General features: G+C 36.6%; 1 protein-coding gene across 5 annotated transcripts in view; it reads left to right on the top strand.

Moving 5' to 3' along the window:
• The window catches only part of DGKH (diacylglycerol kinase eta), a 203237-nt gene that overhangs the window by 146781 nt on the left and 40533 nt on the right, over positions 1 to 15923 (top strand). For all 5 annotated transcript variants that reach the window (XM_030922229.1, XM_030922231.1, XM_030922228.1 and 2 more), the window contains 4 exons: positions 3202 to 3287; positions 11449 to 11548; positions 13451 to 13724; positions 14814 to 14936. In XM_030922229.1, coding sequence (XP_030778089.1) covers positions 3202 to 3287; positions 11449 to 11548; positions 13451 to 13724; positions 14814 to 14936 — 583 coding nt within the window. The remainder of the gene's footprint in view (positions 1 to 3201; positions 3288 to 11448; positions 11549 to 13450; positions 13725 to 14813; positions 14937 to 15923) is intronic.

The following is a 15923-nucleotide window of genomic DNA, read 5'->3' as shown; positions in this document are numbered from 1 at the left end:
TATAGCTAAAGGAAGAAAGACCACTTAATTCCATCTCTACTACAGACCATAAATGACTAATGTTTTTAAAGATGCAACGTTCTGATTAAACCTCAAAGCGATATAGATTTAAAACAGAACCTGACCTTCAGAGGATTATTCTCTGACACATTAAGACCATTTGATCTATGCTAACTTATCTTTCCCTCCAGGAAAATTCATCTGTTTATTTCACAGTTGAAATCTTTGTTTTGTCATTAAGAAAATTATGATCTTGTCAAAACTAAGGCAAGGAATGGGGCTGTTTCTTAGAGAAGCTAATTGTATTTTTAAAACATTTTCTGACATAAAAACTGCTGATAGCCAAACTGCTTCTAAAAAAATTCGGGAAATACCAAATTATATGAAAAAGAAAATAAAATCACCTGTAGTCCTACCACCCAGAGATAATCACTATTAAAGATTGATATATTTACCGCTTTATTTTCAGCAGCATTTTTAGTTATGTGATTCCATAAACATAACGCATTTTTATAGAAACCTGTCCTTTATCTTAACAGTATATTTGTAAATGTTAATTAATTTTCTTTCCAAAAAAGACGAAAAGGAGAATTTTTTTCTTCCATTTACTTCAGAAATGTCTATTTTCTAGCATATAAAATAACAGTAAATAATTTACTTTTATCATTTATATATAATCACTAAATATGAGGTACAATTCTAAAGATATGAAGGAAATCTCTTTTTTTGTACAAAAGGGTTTTAAATGAAACTTTGCTTTTTAAAAATAAACTTATTTTTGTAACAAAGGGATAGCATACTTCAAGATAACAGATTAAATGAGTGTTCTGAATAGCCCTGGCTAGACCCTGAACTAGGCTGGCACCAGGAATGCGTTTTACTGTGTGTGACTTTTTTACCTTGAAAACTGAGATAAAAGTAGACTAAATCTTTCTTCTTAGCTTTTCTGTATTTCATTAGCTGTGGGTCTTAGGCACATTACTCAACAAGCCTCAAGTTCTTTGGCTATAAAACAGGATAAAGGGGTAAATGTATGCAGAGTGCTTAATTACAGTGCCTGCTACACATACAAAATGTTAACTCTTATTATTACTTACTTTTCTGACCCTGCTAAGTGACTGCATAATAGGTTAATAAGTTACATCTATAATTTTATCTTTGGACATAGAGGCTATTTTATTTTCCTCTGAGAGAGGTTGTATTTTTTGATCTTTGAATATTTTTAATGGACAAAAACTTGGAGTTTTTGAACGTAAGTTTCAAATGGCATTAATCAAATGTTACTAATTAATTCATTTATCAACTGGCATTAATAAATTTGTTAATAGCATTAATGATCATGTAAAATATTTTCTACCCTGCAGGGAAGAAAAATAAAACCAACCTCTGGAGAGCATTTTATTTTTTCAAATTTTAAAGTTTATTTTTAGATGATATATTTTCATTTTTCTGATCCTAGCTGTAAAGATATAATTTTTAGTGTTTAAGAGATCAATAAAGTGGATCTGTGGGTCAATACAACATCATGTGTAACTTTGGAGCTCCTGGCCTGCCTTCCTTTCTTTAATGTAAAATTGCTTTCCTGTAGTGGTCTGCCTTTGAAGGAGGGAAGGTAGAAATTTAAAAGAGTAACGTACTTTTGAAAGAGTAACATACTCACTGGTGGAATGAAGGTAAATTAGGAATGTGGTCCTTTTGGGAAGAGGCTAATCAGGAAGGCTTTGTGGGGAAGGCTTATTCAGACTTAATTGAAGATTCTGAACTGAGGCTGATTGGTAAAAGTATTGAAAAGATACGTGAGTCAGGCAGAAGAGCATAGGTGGCCAGCTTGCCTAAAGCAGATCATTTATACTAGAAAATTTTGAGCTGTGTGAAATGGAATATTATTTGAGGCATACATTTGATGTAAGGCTCTGAATATGAGGCTGTTTAAATATTGTATACATTTTTACATATTAGGAAAATGTATGTGTTCTTTCAACAGGATGTTAAAGTTTGAGTCAACTAGAAAAGGGATTATGGATGCTTTTGGCATTTTGACTATTGTTTAAAAGAGATATTTATTTACATGATTATATGAAAGTGCATTCAGCATTTTTAAAAACTTTTTTTATGGAATTATACATACAGAAAGGTGCACAGGTCATAAATGTATAGCTTGGTAAATTTTCACAAACTAAACAAATCTTTGCCAGGCCACCCGACAGTGTTCAAGTTCCCCATAAGCCCCCTCATGCCCCCTTTCAGTCAAGACCCCCGCCTCCTATCCCAATAATTGCTATGCTAACTTCTAATAGCATAGATTGGTATCTGTTTTGTACTTTATAAAATATAATCATTTTGTGTGCTTTCATTTGTTTCTGGATTCTTTCACTCGATGTTATGTTTATCAGATTCATCTATACTGTGGCTTGGCTATAAATCATTCATTCTCATTCTCCTATGGTCTTCCATTGCATAAATACACTGCAATTTGTCATCCATTCTACTATTAGATGAATGCTGCTGTGAACATCCTAGTGCATGTCTTTTGGTGAACACTCTTCTGCATTTCTTTTGGGTGTAGATGTAGAAGTTGAATTTCTGAGTCCTGTGATATCATTGCATATGTTCAGCTTTAAGAGACACTACCAAATCGTTTGTGAGAGTGTATCAGTTTGCATTCCCATCAGCAGCATATGAGAATTCTGTAGCTCCATAGCCTTGCTAGCACTTGCCATTTTCTAGTTGTTTTCATTTTAGCCATTTTGGAGCTGTATGGTGGTACTGCATTGTGGTTTTAGTTTCCATTTGCCTGATGGCTGAGATTGGATATGTTTTCATCTGTTTATGGGCCATTTGGGTATTTTTATATTTAAATGTCTAGTCTTTTGCCCAATTTTTACTAGATTTTTTTGGCTTTTATTGTACTACTTTGTAGGAATTATTTTTATATTGAGATATTTTTACATTAAAAAATTTTGTAAAGGGGTTTTTATGGATTTCCATAAGAATATAAATTAAAGAATTCTAGAAACTGAAAGCCTTTTGCCAAAAGGAAATATCCATTTTGCATAATGACTCTTTCATATATTTCATTATAGCCATTGCCCTGCCTAACACATGTCACGAAGGGCTCCATGTCTGGAGCAGCAGTAAGTGAGTTGTGTAAATGCCAGCAACAATAATACAGTGTAGAGTTTTCTTTTTTCCTTTTTTCAGATGACGATTTATGAAGACTCAGTTGCAACGCATCTTACAAAAATCCTCAATTCTGATGAACATGCAGTGGTCATATCATCTGCCAAGTGAGTTGTGGGTTTTAAGTCTTTAAATATGGTGAAAATGAAATGATAGCTGGTTCCTACCATTTAGGTCATTTCTTTGTGAGTTTTCTTCTCAAAAAATATCTTGGAAGTAGCTTATAAAATTAGATATACTAAATTTGGATTGATTTTTTAAAAATCATGTTAGCATCTTATTTGCAGTGGCGTATACTTAGAGGGTATTTTTTTTATGTTTAATTTGAAATATTTTTATCAAAAAGGTGTAAGAAGCATTTAGAGTTTAATTAACCTAAATATTTAAGGAAATGTTTGTGATTCCTTATAATATGGAAAACATCTCATTGTAATTCATGATTTCCATAAACATTACTATTTAGGAACTGTTTACATCACATTAGAAAAAGGAAAATGATGAGATTTTTCAAAATGATGTTTCTCGGCATGTTTAAATTGAATAATTAGATTTTAATTCAAAGTTATGAGATTTTAGTGAAGTTGATTTTGTGCATGGAGCCAAAGCTACTTGATGTTATTATCCCAAATGTTGCCTGGCTGGAATTTGGAATTTAGTTTTGAAGCATCCTGTGCTAATGTCAAGAGACTGGAAAGTCGACTAGAAGAAGGGGTGACACCAGCTGAAATTTTCAAGCGAAAGAATGCATTCAAATTCTGGCTTAGCAAGCACGGGTCACTATTACACATGAAGAGGAGAAAAGGTGAAGAAGGACAGAAAACGGGTGGGAAATGGTGGTAGTAAAGAAAAAATACACAAATTTTGGTATATTATGTACTTAATTCGCAGTGAAGTTGAGGAAAGACAAGATGAATCATTATAAACAAATTTGCTTGTGAAAAAAGTACAAATATAGTAACAATTGTTTTTGACAACATATCCCCCAGAAATAGGAAACAACGCTGCACAACAGGAAAAGAATTGAATGGCTTACGGTAAAGGAAGCACACTAGTTGGCCCAGGAGAGGTGGGCTGCAGACTCTATTTGGCGGGCAGTGCTGCAGTTTTCTGTTTTGTGCAAATATTGGACTAAAGCGTCTTCTGCCATTTTTACTTAATTGAAAACAATTTCTTTACAATCATGTCACTAAAATAAAATACAGAAATAATTGGAAACTGCGTCGAATAGAAGACTATAACTGTCATCTGTAACTTTATGGCTTAATTTTTCTTGGAGAAAATTTAATTCTAACTTATTAATGTCAACAAAACAGAGTTTTAATATTTTAATATTGGAATTCTGTGTAAGATTGTATTTGAACCAGGTACAGTGGCTCAGGCCTGTAATTCCAACACTTTGGGAGGCCAAAGTGGGCAGATTACTTGACACCCGGGAGTTCAAGACCAGCCTGGGCAATATGACAAAACGTTGTCTCTACTAAAAATATATATACTAAAATTAACCAGGCGTGGTGGTGCCTGCTTATAGTCCCAGCTGCTCAGGAGGCTGAGGTAGGAGGATCACTTGAGCCTGGGAGGTGGAGCTTGTACTAGAGCTAAGATGGCGCCTCTGCACTTCAATCTGGGTGACAGAGTGAGACCTTGTCTCAAAAAAAAAAAAAGATTTTATTAGAGAAAAGGTTTCCACTGCCAAAAATGTTGTACTGCAAAGGTGTTGAGATTAAGAATGATAGGGAAAGAAAGAGGTGGCTACTACAATTATCCTATTTGCATCTGTGGAAATTTCTTAACAAGAATTCCTCTTAATTAAAAATATGTAAAATATATGAAAGGTAGTGATCAAACACATGAACGTAAATATAAAGGTTTTGCTGACATCCAGACTATAAAAAGTGGCCAGTTAAAATATTTACTTAACTATATTAAACAAAAAATAATTCTCTTACGACTTGCTATACCTTAAAAAGGCTTCCATTATAGCTTTCCACCTTTTCTAGCAGTGTCCTCTGAAATGTCATATCAAAATACATTTGATTCACAGGGCAAGGGCCAGGCAAACACTTAGGTGTATGAACTGGGCCTGGGATGAGAAAGACAACAGGGAGTGCTAAGGCCTGGGACAAACTGGAGATTTATCCATTCCACCATCAAGCAATACAATTCATTGAAAACCCCAGCAGCACTGCCCACCAAACAGAGTGTGTAGCCCACCTCTCCTGGGCCAGCCATTGTGCTTCCATTCAGCTCTTTTTCTAGTGTTCAGTCCTGTTTTCTATTTGTGGGGGATATGGAAAGAAGGCCTGTTATTTCTCCCTCATGGAACTGTTAGGATAATTAAGCTGAGTAATATAATAAGTACAGAGCTTATAAATGACAGAGGGCTATATTAAATTATGGTATCATCACCTCACGTTTTACCCAGTTACATTTCAGATGTTTTCTTTGACCTTGGCCTGACTCTTTGTCTAAGGCTCTGCTCTTAGCCCTAGCTTTGGTTTCTCCCTAACCAGCTTGCCTGCCCTTAAGCAGATTCCATTCCATTCCGGGTCCTCTCTTGTCACTCACTCGTCTGTGCTTCCAGGCCTTTACAACCCCAGATACAATTCTAGGGAATTTGCCATAAAGAGGCTGAAGAGAAAAAAGAGGAGACAATATGTAATTATTTGGTACTAGTAATACAATCTATGTTAAATTTTATTTTTTATTATTGTTTTTGGAAGAAAATCACTTTATTCCAGTTATCTCACAAACAATAAAATAACAATAGCTGGTTTAAGGAGGCCATGCAACCATTTACCCAGCCCCCAATTTTATGCCATCTTAATGAAATTCTGCACAGTAAGAATATCCTCTTCCACTGCAATTCTGAAGCAAGGAAGCTGTGAATGACAGAGGAGAGGCTTAACTGCTGGTTTCACACTTTATACCTTCACCATCAGTTACATTTTTATGCTAAATTAACTTGATCGTCAAAGCCGATTTTCTGTGTCTTCAGTTGAACTTCTTGATTAGGCCAGTACATGTGCACATCTGCACTGTTTCAGCACCTCATTGGAACCCTCACCGAGCTTGACGTCACCCTAGTTCTGGGCACGCTCCAGAAACTGTTCTGTCTTATACAAGCAAGGCTGCTGCTGCTGTGCAGCTAGTCTCCCAGAGGCTCCTGGTAAGTGATGTCAGGCCTTGTGAGCCCAGCATTACCTCCTCTGTCGAAGGCCCCCATTCCCATGATAGTTGACTCAGTGTGTGCCCCACAGCAGGGCCCACAGCCACGCCAGCTGCAGTGGTTGCCATCTGGACCATCAGACCTGGCTGCCAGGGTGCAGCAGTAGGAGACTCAACTGCAGAGGGTGGGGCCACTGCTGGCAGCTGAGCTGCTGGTGCTGGCCTGGGTGCAGGTCTCGTTGGAGGTGCCTGGCTGGCCGGAGGGGCCATGCTGGAGGTGCAGCTTTGACTTCCATGCGCCATTGCAAATGGGCAGTGGCTCAGCATCTCTAAATTTCATTTTTATGGACATTTTCAAAGAAAACTGGTATAATTTCTTCCCACCATACCCATCATTCAGTTTCAGTATTTATCAACATTTTGCCATCTGCTTCCTACTTTATTTTGCTACAGTATCTCTAAGAACATCCTGAAAATTATTCTACTACACTTTTGGCATATAGTCATCCCTCTCTATCCATGGGGCGTTGGCTCCAGGACCCCCTTGGTTACCAGTATTCATAGGTACTCAAGTCCTTCGTAGAAAATGCCGTAGTATTTGCATGTAACCTACACACATCCTTCCACATACTTTAAATCATCTCTAGGTTACTTATAATAACGAATGTATTTGCTATGTAAACAGTTGTTATACTGTATTGTTTAGGGAATGATGACAAAAAAATGTCTGCACATATTCAGTGTAGAAACAACCATCTGTTTTCTTTTTCAAATGTTTTCAATCCATGGTCAGTTGAATCCATAGATAATGGAACCCATGAATATAGAGGGCTGACTGTATGTGTGTGTGTGAATGCATATAATCTTTTAAAAAATCTAAAAATCAATCATAATTCTCTAATACCATCAATATTACTTAAGCCATATCCCGTTTCCCCTAGTTTTCTCAGAGGTTTTTTTTTGTGAACGTTGTCTGAATTTTGACAAGGTCTTTAAAAAACACACACACACAAACACACACACACTTTATTTGTTCAAAATTCAGACAAAGTTCACACACTACATTTGAGTGATATCTCTTTAAGACTTTAAAAATCTTGACCAGGCATGGTGGTCCATGCCTATAATCTCAACACTTTGGGAGGCCAAGATGGGAGGATTACTTGAGCCCAGGAGTTCAAGACCAGCCTGGGCAACATAGTGGAATCCCCTCTCTACAAAAAAATTTTAAAATTAGCTGGGTGTGGTGGTATGTGCCTGTAGTCCTAGCTACTCAGGAGACTGAGGTGAGAGGATCGCTTGAGCATGAGAGTTCGAGGCTGCAGTGAGCTGTGGTCGCGCCATTGCACTCCAGCCTGGATGACAGAGTGAGACCCAGTCTTAAAAAAAAAAAAAAATCTTAAAAAATCTATAATGGTTCCCCTTTAAAAAACAATTCTTACTGAGGCATGACATGTACAGTAAGCACCTAAATCACAAGAGCAGAACTCAATGATTAAAAAAATACTGTGTGTACACACAGTCTCTCTCTCTCTCACACACACACAGACACACACTTGTAATCACCACCTAGATAAAGAATTCCCTTATTTTGTGAATGTCATTTATTTATTCAGTGATGCAACATTAAGGCAAAAAGTTTTAACCCTCTTGTGTATGTTTGTATTTATTTCATACAATAATAATTCCTGGTAGCCTTAACTGTTCTCAGTTATTTTTAAAGTGTTGAAATGCTAGTGGAAAAGCTGTATCCCACTAACGTAGCTAACATATGGGTTAACCTAAAACAACATTTCTTTGACCTTTAGTACTTCATCAATTTGATATGGTAATAGGAGTTATCTTCTGAGAATCACAGCTCTAATTAGCAATCGTAGATACCATTTATGAATAAAAATGAAAACCAGTTATTAAATAAGTTGTCTTTAGCTGCAATATATGGCTCTCCTTTTATTTAGTCAATAGTTTTAAAACTTTTTTAGCTTTAACAGTTGGAGTTACTTAGGATTTTTACTTATGCACTCTACTCACCCCCCAAGTTTTAAAATAAAGGCAATTTGTTCTGTATACAAAAGTTTCAGAAAATGGGACAACTAACTAGCAGGAATATTGATGCCATTGTCATAGAGCCATAGAATTTAGATTTGGAACCTGCTTTAAGGATAATTTAGGCCAACCTGCCTCATTTAATTGGTGAAGGGAGGTAGTTGTTAAAAATATTTCCTCAGAGCACAATCTAGCTAGAGACAAAGATAGCTAGAGATTTTTATGTGTTATGCGCTGATACTTCTAAATCATCTTCAGTTGCAAATTGGAACTTTTTATTAGATGAAAAATGAATTTTTCAGATTCCCAAACGATGACCCTGCCTGCCAATCTATGATTCTGTCTGGGTACCGTTGCCATATTTATCTTAGTGTAGTATGTGCATATTTTATTGTCATTTGCCCATACTTTCAGAAATTAAGTGGAAAGCTGGTAAATGAGGGTACTAATACTAGTGATGAGAAGTATGGGTCTAACATATGTAATATAGTGGAGATGATGGTGGAAATCATCAGGTATGTGAAATGTGGACTGTTGTTAGCCTCAACTGGGTATTTGGTTCACACAGTTGACTATGTTCAATTTTGAAGGAAGAGAACAAAATTGAAGAAATAAAATGTTGGGAATACCAAAAGTTCTGTCTAGGCCTTACGCAGTGGCTCACCTCTGTAATCTCATTGCTTTGGGAGTCCAAGGCAGGAGGATTGCTTGAGACCAGGAGTTAGAGATCAGCCAGGGCGACACAGAGAGACTACATCTCTACAAACATTTCTTTTTTAATTAGCTCAACGTGGTGACATGTACCTGTAGTCCTAGCTACTCAGGAGCCTAAGCTGGGAGGATCAGTTGAGTCCAGGAGTTCAGGGCTGCAGTCACCTATGATCACACCATTGCATTCCAGCCTAGGCAACTGAGCAAGATCCCCGTCTCTAACCATTTTATTATTTTTTTAAAGTTCTAACATTGATTAAAGATATAATTGGGAATTTAGAATTTTTTAATCTCTATGGGAAAATCTGTGTTCTACTTTCATTTATTTGACTTTTGCACATCTTTTCTGGAAGTCTTATGCATAAAGTAGAAAACTGTGTGTATAGTTGGAGAATATCTTTTGTCTTCCTACAGTAAATACATCTTAAGATTGTCTTTTCTCCAATTTGCAAGTTTCTGGTTGGTAGGACTTTGCAATCGTACTATTTTTAAGAATATATTTTATTTCCGTTTTAATAACTCTGCATTCACTATTTAGGTATAATAAAAGGTTACTTCATTCCCCCAGAATATAAATATCCTATGTTCCTTCTAGCATATGGAACTTAATGAGCCATAAGATAGAGCATGTCTTCTGATTCTTTCCACACTTGTGTGGCGAGCACTGTCCTTTCACTTGCCCCTTCCTCAGCTCCTTTGGCCACCACTGTCACAGGATCATAGTGTCTCTGTCAGTCTCTGTTGGCTCAGTAACGTGGCACACTGAGGAGGGGCACTCCTGCTGCCCTTTTCATTTCGAGGCCGATGGGCTGAAGAGCTCTGTCTCTAGGCGTGAGTAAAATACCAACAAAAGTATTATGATAATGATAGGACATACGCAGTCTCACAAACCAAGAGAAAATTATGTCAAGACGATGTTAGAATAATGGCAAGAAAAACCTCTATTTTGGAGTTACAGAAAGAGGCGTCAATGCTTCTCTCAAAGTAGCGCATCTTACAGCCGCTTTCAGTAAAATGCATAGAAGAGATTTCGTGATAGTGTCATATTTCAAGAAATCCCATGAAGTATTGTTCATGACCAAAGAAGACAAAACTTGACACGAAGTACTTGAATGCATGTCTAGTAAATGATAAGCTAGATTCCCTGTAGAAATTTGAGTTTAAAAAGCCAACGAGGAAGTTTCAGGATTAGAAAATATTACCTTTTGTTCAAATAAAATCTAGAAATGTTTGCTAAAAAAAAAACAAAACAAAAATTATTAGAAGTAATACAATTTACAAGATGATAAATCTGAAGGTTGGTAGTGTGTGTGTCTGTTGGGGGAGGGGTGGTGGTGGTGATGGTGGTGTGTGTGTGTCCTGCATCTGTTGAATTGCTCAAGTTCATAATACTGAAGTATATGGAAATTACCATTTTGCCACTCAACTACCAGAGAAAGTTGTGAGTATAATAGAAAAGATAACTGCTGGAACCTTTTTTTAATTTAAATTTCTCAATTTATATCAATGATAGAGAGCAATACTATGATTTTAAAAAGAGCCTGATTCTATCAGCATAAGCCTTTGCTTTAAAAAAGCAGGTCATATACCATTCTGTTGATCGTTGTTTTTAATCCAACACCAGATCCAGATCCAGATCCAAAGCCTTTCAAAGGCAGATTTTGTTAGTGTTTCAAGTTATTTTGTCTTTTAGCTTATTTCTATTGCAAAGAAACCAAATGTAATTAAAATAAACAAACAAACCATATACTGCTGACACTAACAAGAACTAAATTAGTCTTGTAGTTTTTGCATTGGTTATCTCAAGGAAGAAATGAATAGATTTACAGAGAATATAACTCAAGTGGCAGATTTGTTTTCAGCATAATGCACAATCTCTTTCTCTTCAGTAATAATATATTGTAACTGTAACAATCAAAATATCCATATGATGAGTAGTGGCTTGACAGTGACAAGTGATAATCTTATCTTTGTTCGACACTGCAATTTCTGTTATGAAAATATATGAGCTTTAGCATTCCAGTGGAGAAAGCAAGATAATGCTTTATCATTTTTAAATGGGATCTACAAATACTTAATTTAAATATTTGAGGATAGCTTGTTATAACATTAATTACTATAATTTAAGTAATATACAGCAAGGCGTATTCATGTGTGCATTTGTCACTTAGAATGTCTTGAACTTGTGTGAGATAAACTGCACAGCAGATAGAAGTGTAGATTTATATACAGATGACCCAGATATTTGACAGTTTGCTTAATTGTGTTTCTTTTTAAATATATTCATAAATCAAAGCAAATCAATTCATGAAGCTTACTAAATTATACAACTTCTTTTCCTCAAAGGACACTATGTGAAACTGTAAAGGACTTCGTTGCCAAAGTAGAGAAGACGTATGACAAAACCTTGGAAAATGCCGTTGTAGCTGACGCCGTAGCCAGTAAAGTAAGAGGGGACCCTTCAGGGCATGAGAGTTGTTTACAGACAATGCTCACATTCAGCTGTGTTTCAGGGCTAAATTGATTAAGTGGTTTTCCTGCCAAAACATCTTAAATTGAAAGAAAAAGTACTTTGGATGAGATCTGAGGATTTAAAAAAATATTCTATTTTATTGTTACACCTTAATATGTAGGAAAACTGCATTGCTGAAAACCTAACTCAAATCCCTGTCCCAGGGATTGACTTTTTTTGGAGACAGAGTCTTCCTCTGTCACCCAGGTTGGAGTGCAGTGATGCTCTCTCTACTGTCTGCAACCTTCACCTCCCAGGTTCAAGCGATTCTCCTGTCTCAGCCTCCCAAGTAGCTGGATTACAAGTGCTTGCCACCACACTCAAATAATTTTTGTATTTCTAGTTGAGACAGGGTTTCACCATGTTGGCCAGGCTGGTCTCGAACTGCTGACCTCAGGTGATCCATCTGTCTCAGCCTCCCAAAATGCTGGGATTACAAGTGTGAGCCAGCACACCTGGCCATGACTGACTGAAGGGCAGATGCATAGCAGTCAGACCACAGGGGATCCCATGCAGCTGGGTTCCAGTGGGGAAAGCAAGGCTTTCCATTTCCAAGCAGATTTGGGCCAGTTCAGCTCTCTTCCAGCATGGTTCTTTGGATTTCCTAGACATTACAATTCTTGGTCTCTTTCAGAGTGCTGCTTCTTGCATTGCCTTTTTCTTTAGAGATTTCTTTCCCCTTTTATAAACTAAAATAAGAACAGTTTACTGAACCTTAAAAACTACTACCTTTGCTTTTATAAGTTCACAACAGGGACCTTCTTACAAAAGGCTTGAGTATCTCGGACTTGCAAAGGAATCAGCTTCCCCAAATCCGTGCTGGAGATGGCAGTTAAATTGAGTGGAAGACAAAGAAAATAGAAATAAATATATATTTGAAGTTTTCTGCCTTTTTCTCTTGTCTTTCTGCTCTGTGGAGAGTTTCAGAAAATAGAAACCCTTTCTGGCCATACTTCTGTTTCTAAACTATTTCTGCTGTAATCTTGTCTCAGCATTTCATCAAAGACAAATAGATGAGGAGGAAAGGGACTGGAAATTTTATGGAGATGAAAAATATATTGGGGGTAGCATCAACAGCTTCAGTCCTAAATGTTTCTTCACCTCTCGTAATACAAGAAAAGCAGAAAGAAACAAGGGCTTGCCTAGTGCATGGTTTTCTTTCTGTATCCCTCTTCTTTTCCCTCCTTATCCTTGTGCATTTTCCTTCCTGCACTTTCTTTGAGCCAATAATCCCTTAGGCATTGTTCACTCCTTTGCAAACCAAAGCTTTGAAGGGGAGTTTGCTGCGGCTCAGCCAGACATGCCGTTTGTGATGCTCAGAATGGTGCATTAAGTCAATTACTTTTTTTAAAAAGTTGATCCAGTGTTTTGTTATAATGTATAGCAAATTTTGTGTAATTTTTTATATAAAGCATCACTTTGCATAAAGTGTCTGTTGTGTTATTTTAAGAAAAATAGCTGTGTACACATTGTAAAGATTTTTTTCCCCATGAAATGGAGTCTGAGTGACTCTGAAATTACAAATCAATGAAATTCTGTAATAATTGTGCCAACTTAAAAAATTATAAATTATTCCATGTAGTAAACATCAATAAAGACATCGTCCCTCTAAATCAAAAACCATAATTTAAATTATCATTGTCTATCTCTACTAAATGGAGGTTTTAAAATTAGCAGCTTCCAGAACCAAAGCATCTACAAAATTAAAGGTGGGAATTTTAGTGTTTTTCTCTCTAGGAATTACACTTTCAAAACATCTCTATAAAAATTTCTTGTACTTTGTCTGCTGATCTTGATTATTTTTGAATATTTTCTCTTGCCGTATTTTCCTCTCAGTGTTCAGTCCTAAACGAGAAGCTCGAACAACTGCTGCAGGCTTTGCACACAGATTCCCAGGCTGCGCCTGTTCTCCCTGGCCTCAGCCCTCTCATTGTGGAGGAAGATGCTGTGGAATCGTCCAGTGAAGAGTCCCTGGGTGAAAGCAAAGAACAGCTCGTGGATGACGTTACCAAACCTTCCTCCCAGAAAGCCGTCAAACCAAGAGAAATCATGTTGCGGGCAAATAGTTTAAAGAAAGCAGTGAGGCAAGTCATTGAGGAAGCCGGAAAAGGTACATGTTAACAAACTTTGGAAGAAGTTGGCAGCATTTCTACTGCAAGCATAACAGAGTTTTCATAGTGGTCAGATTGGACACACTTTTTAAAAACAAAATTTTTAAGGCAAGATAGAAGATAAAGTCATTATAAGAAAACTTGTACATAGTCTTATATATTGTAATAGTAGTAGTAAGAATCAGCATATTAGTGAGGAATAAAATAAAATATCAGAAATAAGTTAAATTGAAACATTTCTATCTAAAATATAAAACTAGTTTAAATGACATTGAAAAAATTTTAGAAGTAGTTTACTTAATTGGAATCTGTTGAATTCTTGAAGAAAGTCAAACCTGTAAACCCACTTTGAAAATATAGAAAACAAATTTTTTTTTGAGACAGGGTCTCACTCTGTTGCCCAGACTGGAGTACAGTGGCATGATCTCAGCTCACTGCAACCTCCACCTCCCAGGCTCAAGCTATCCTCATCCCTCAGCCTCCTGAGTAGCTGGGACCACAGGTGTGCACCACCATACCCAGCTAATTTTTTGTATTTTTGGTGGAGATGGGATTTCACCATGTTGCCCAGGCTGATCTCAAACTCCTGGGCTCAAGTGATTCACCCACCTCAGCCTCCCAAAGTGCTGGGATTACAGGCGTGAACCACTACACCCTGCCAGAAAATGTTTTCTTAACATTAATTTCCCAGATGTTTATGTTGCTTTATTAAGAGCTTATAAAAGCTCTGCCTTGTTTTAATTAATATGTATATCAATACTTCTCAGAATTTTAGCTATGGTCTGAATGTTAATGTTAATAGGAATAATTAATGTTCAAAAACCCCTTTATAGGTTGTAACTTGTATTTCATTCTCTAAAATTCTTATACTTTACTTTTTTATTGTGATAAAAATATCATTTTAGCAACTTTAGTTTTTAATCTTTAGTTCTTCAGACCTCAACCCCAAGTTCATTGCTAAATAGTGTTATTTGTGAATCTGGAATTTCTTTTAGCATATGTTTCAATTTTCCTTTCCTGAGCATATCTTAATGTTAATGGACTTTATTTTTACTTATCCAAACTATTTATCTTCTTACTACCTGAAGTTATGGATGACCCGACAGTTCACCCCTGTGAACCAGCTAATCAGTCCTCTGATTATGACAGCACAGAAACAGATGAGTCTAAGGAGGAAGCTAAAGACGATGGTGCCAAAGAATCACTAACTGGTGAGAAAACGGGAAAAAATTATTTTGGAATTAAATAAAATGTCATTTTGCTTTTAGTTTTCAAAAGGCTGATCAGTTTGAAAAAAACTATTTGTATTTTTATTTTCGAAAAGGTTTTTTGGAAGTTAACACTTAGATAGGTATTCATAAATATTAAAATAATAAAGATTAGACTATTATCCAGTACTCTCACATCCCTCTCTTATCATGTAATCTAGAGATTGTAACAGTAAACTAAGGATTATACGACTAAGGATGACTAAATATGTTGGTTTTCCCGAGGAAAGAGGAAAGAAACACTTAAATCATCTGATTTGAACCCATTATAGCTCATAGATTTCTTTTTTTTTTTTTTTGAGGCGGAGTCTCGCTCTGTCGCCAGGACTGGAGTGCAGTGGCCAGATCTCAGCTCACTGCAAGCTCCGCCTCCCGGGTTTACGCCATTCTCCTGCCTCAGCCTCCCAAGTAGCTGGGACTACAGGCGCCCACCACCTCGCCCGGCTAGTTTTTGTATTTTTAGTAGAGATGGGGTTTCACCGTGTTAGCCAGGATGGTCTCGATCTCCTGACCTCGTGATCCGCCCGTCTCGGCCTCCCAAAGTGCTGGGATTACAGGCTTGAGCCACCGCACCCGGCCAGATTTCTTTGAGAATTGTAAGAAAGCTACAGCTCTCCTAACGCTCCAAAGGCACAAAATTGGGCATTTAAGTGATTCAGCAGTCCCTTCAGTTCCATCAATCAACCTTCTGGGTTGATAGTCCTTATTAAGCTTCAAAATCATAGGACTTTAAAGCAAGCTTTAAAATCACAGGACTTCCAATTACAGGCCTTGCTTTGTTGAAATTATTTTTGTAAGGAAAGGAATATGTAATTGCCTGAAGAATGTTAAATATTTTTCTACCTTTTAGATTGTAATTGAAAATGAATTTATACTTTTAATATTTTATATTGCCTAAGGAAAAAGTTTCTAACTTACTGGAATAAAAGC

This window comes from Rhinopithecus roxellana, chromosome 18 (genome assembly GCF_007565055.1).
Source record: "Rhinopithecus roxellana isolate Shanxi Qingling chromosome 18, ASM756505v1, whole genome shotgun sequence".
Lineage (NCBI taxonomy): Eukaryota > Metazoa > Chordata > Mammalia > Primates > Cercopithecidae > Rhinopithecus > Rhinopithecus roxellana.
This window is presented reverse-complemented; position numbering and strand designations above follow the sequence as displayed.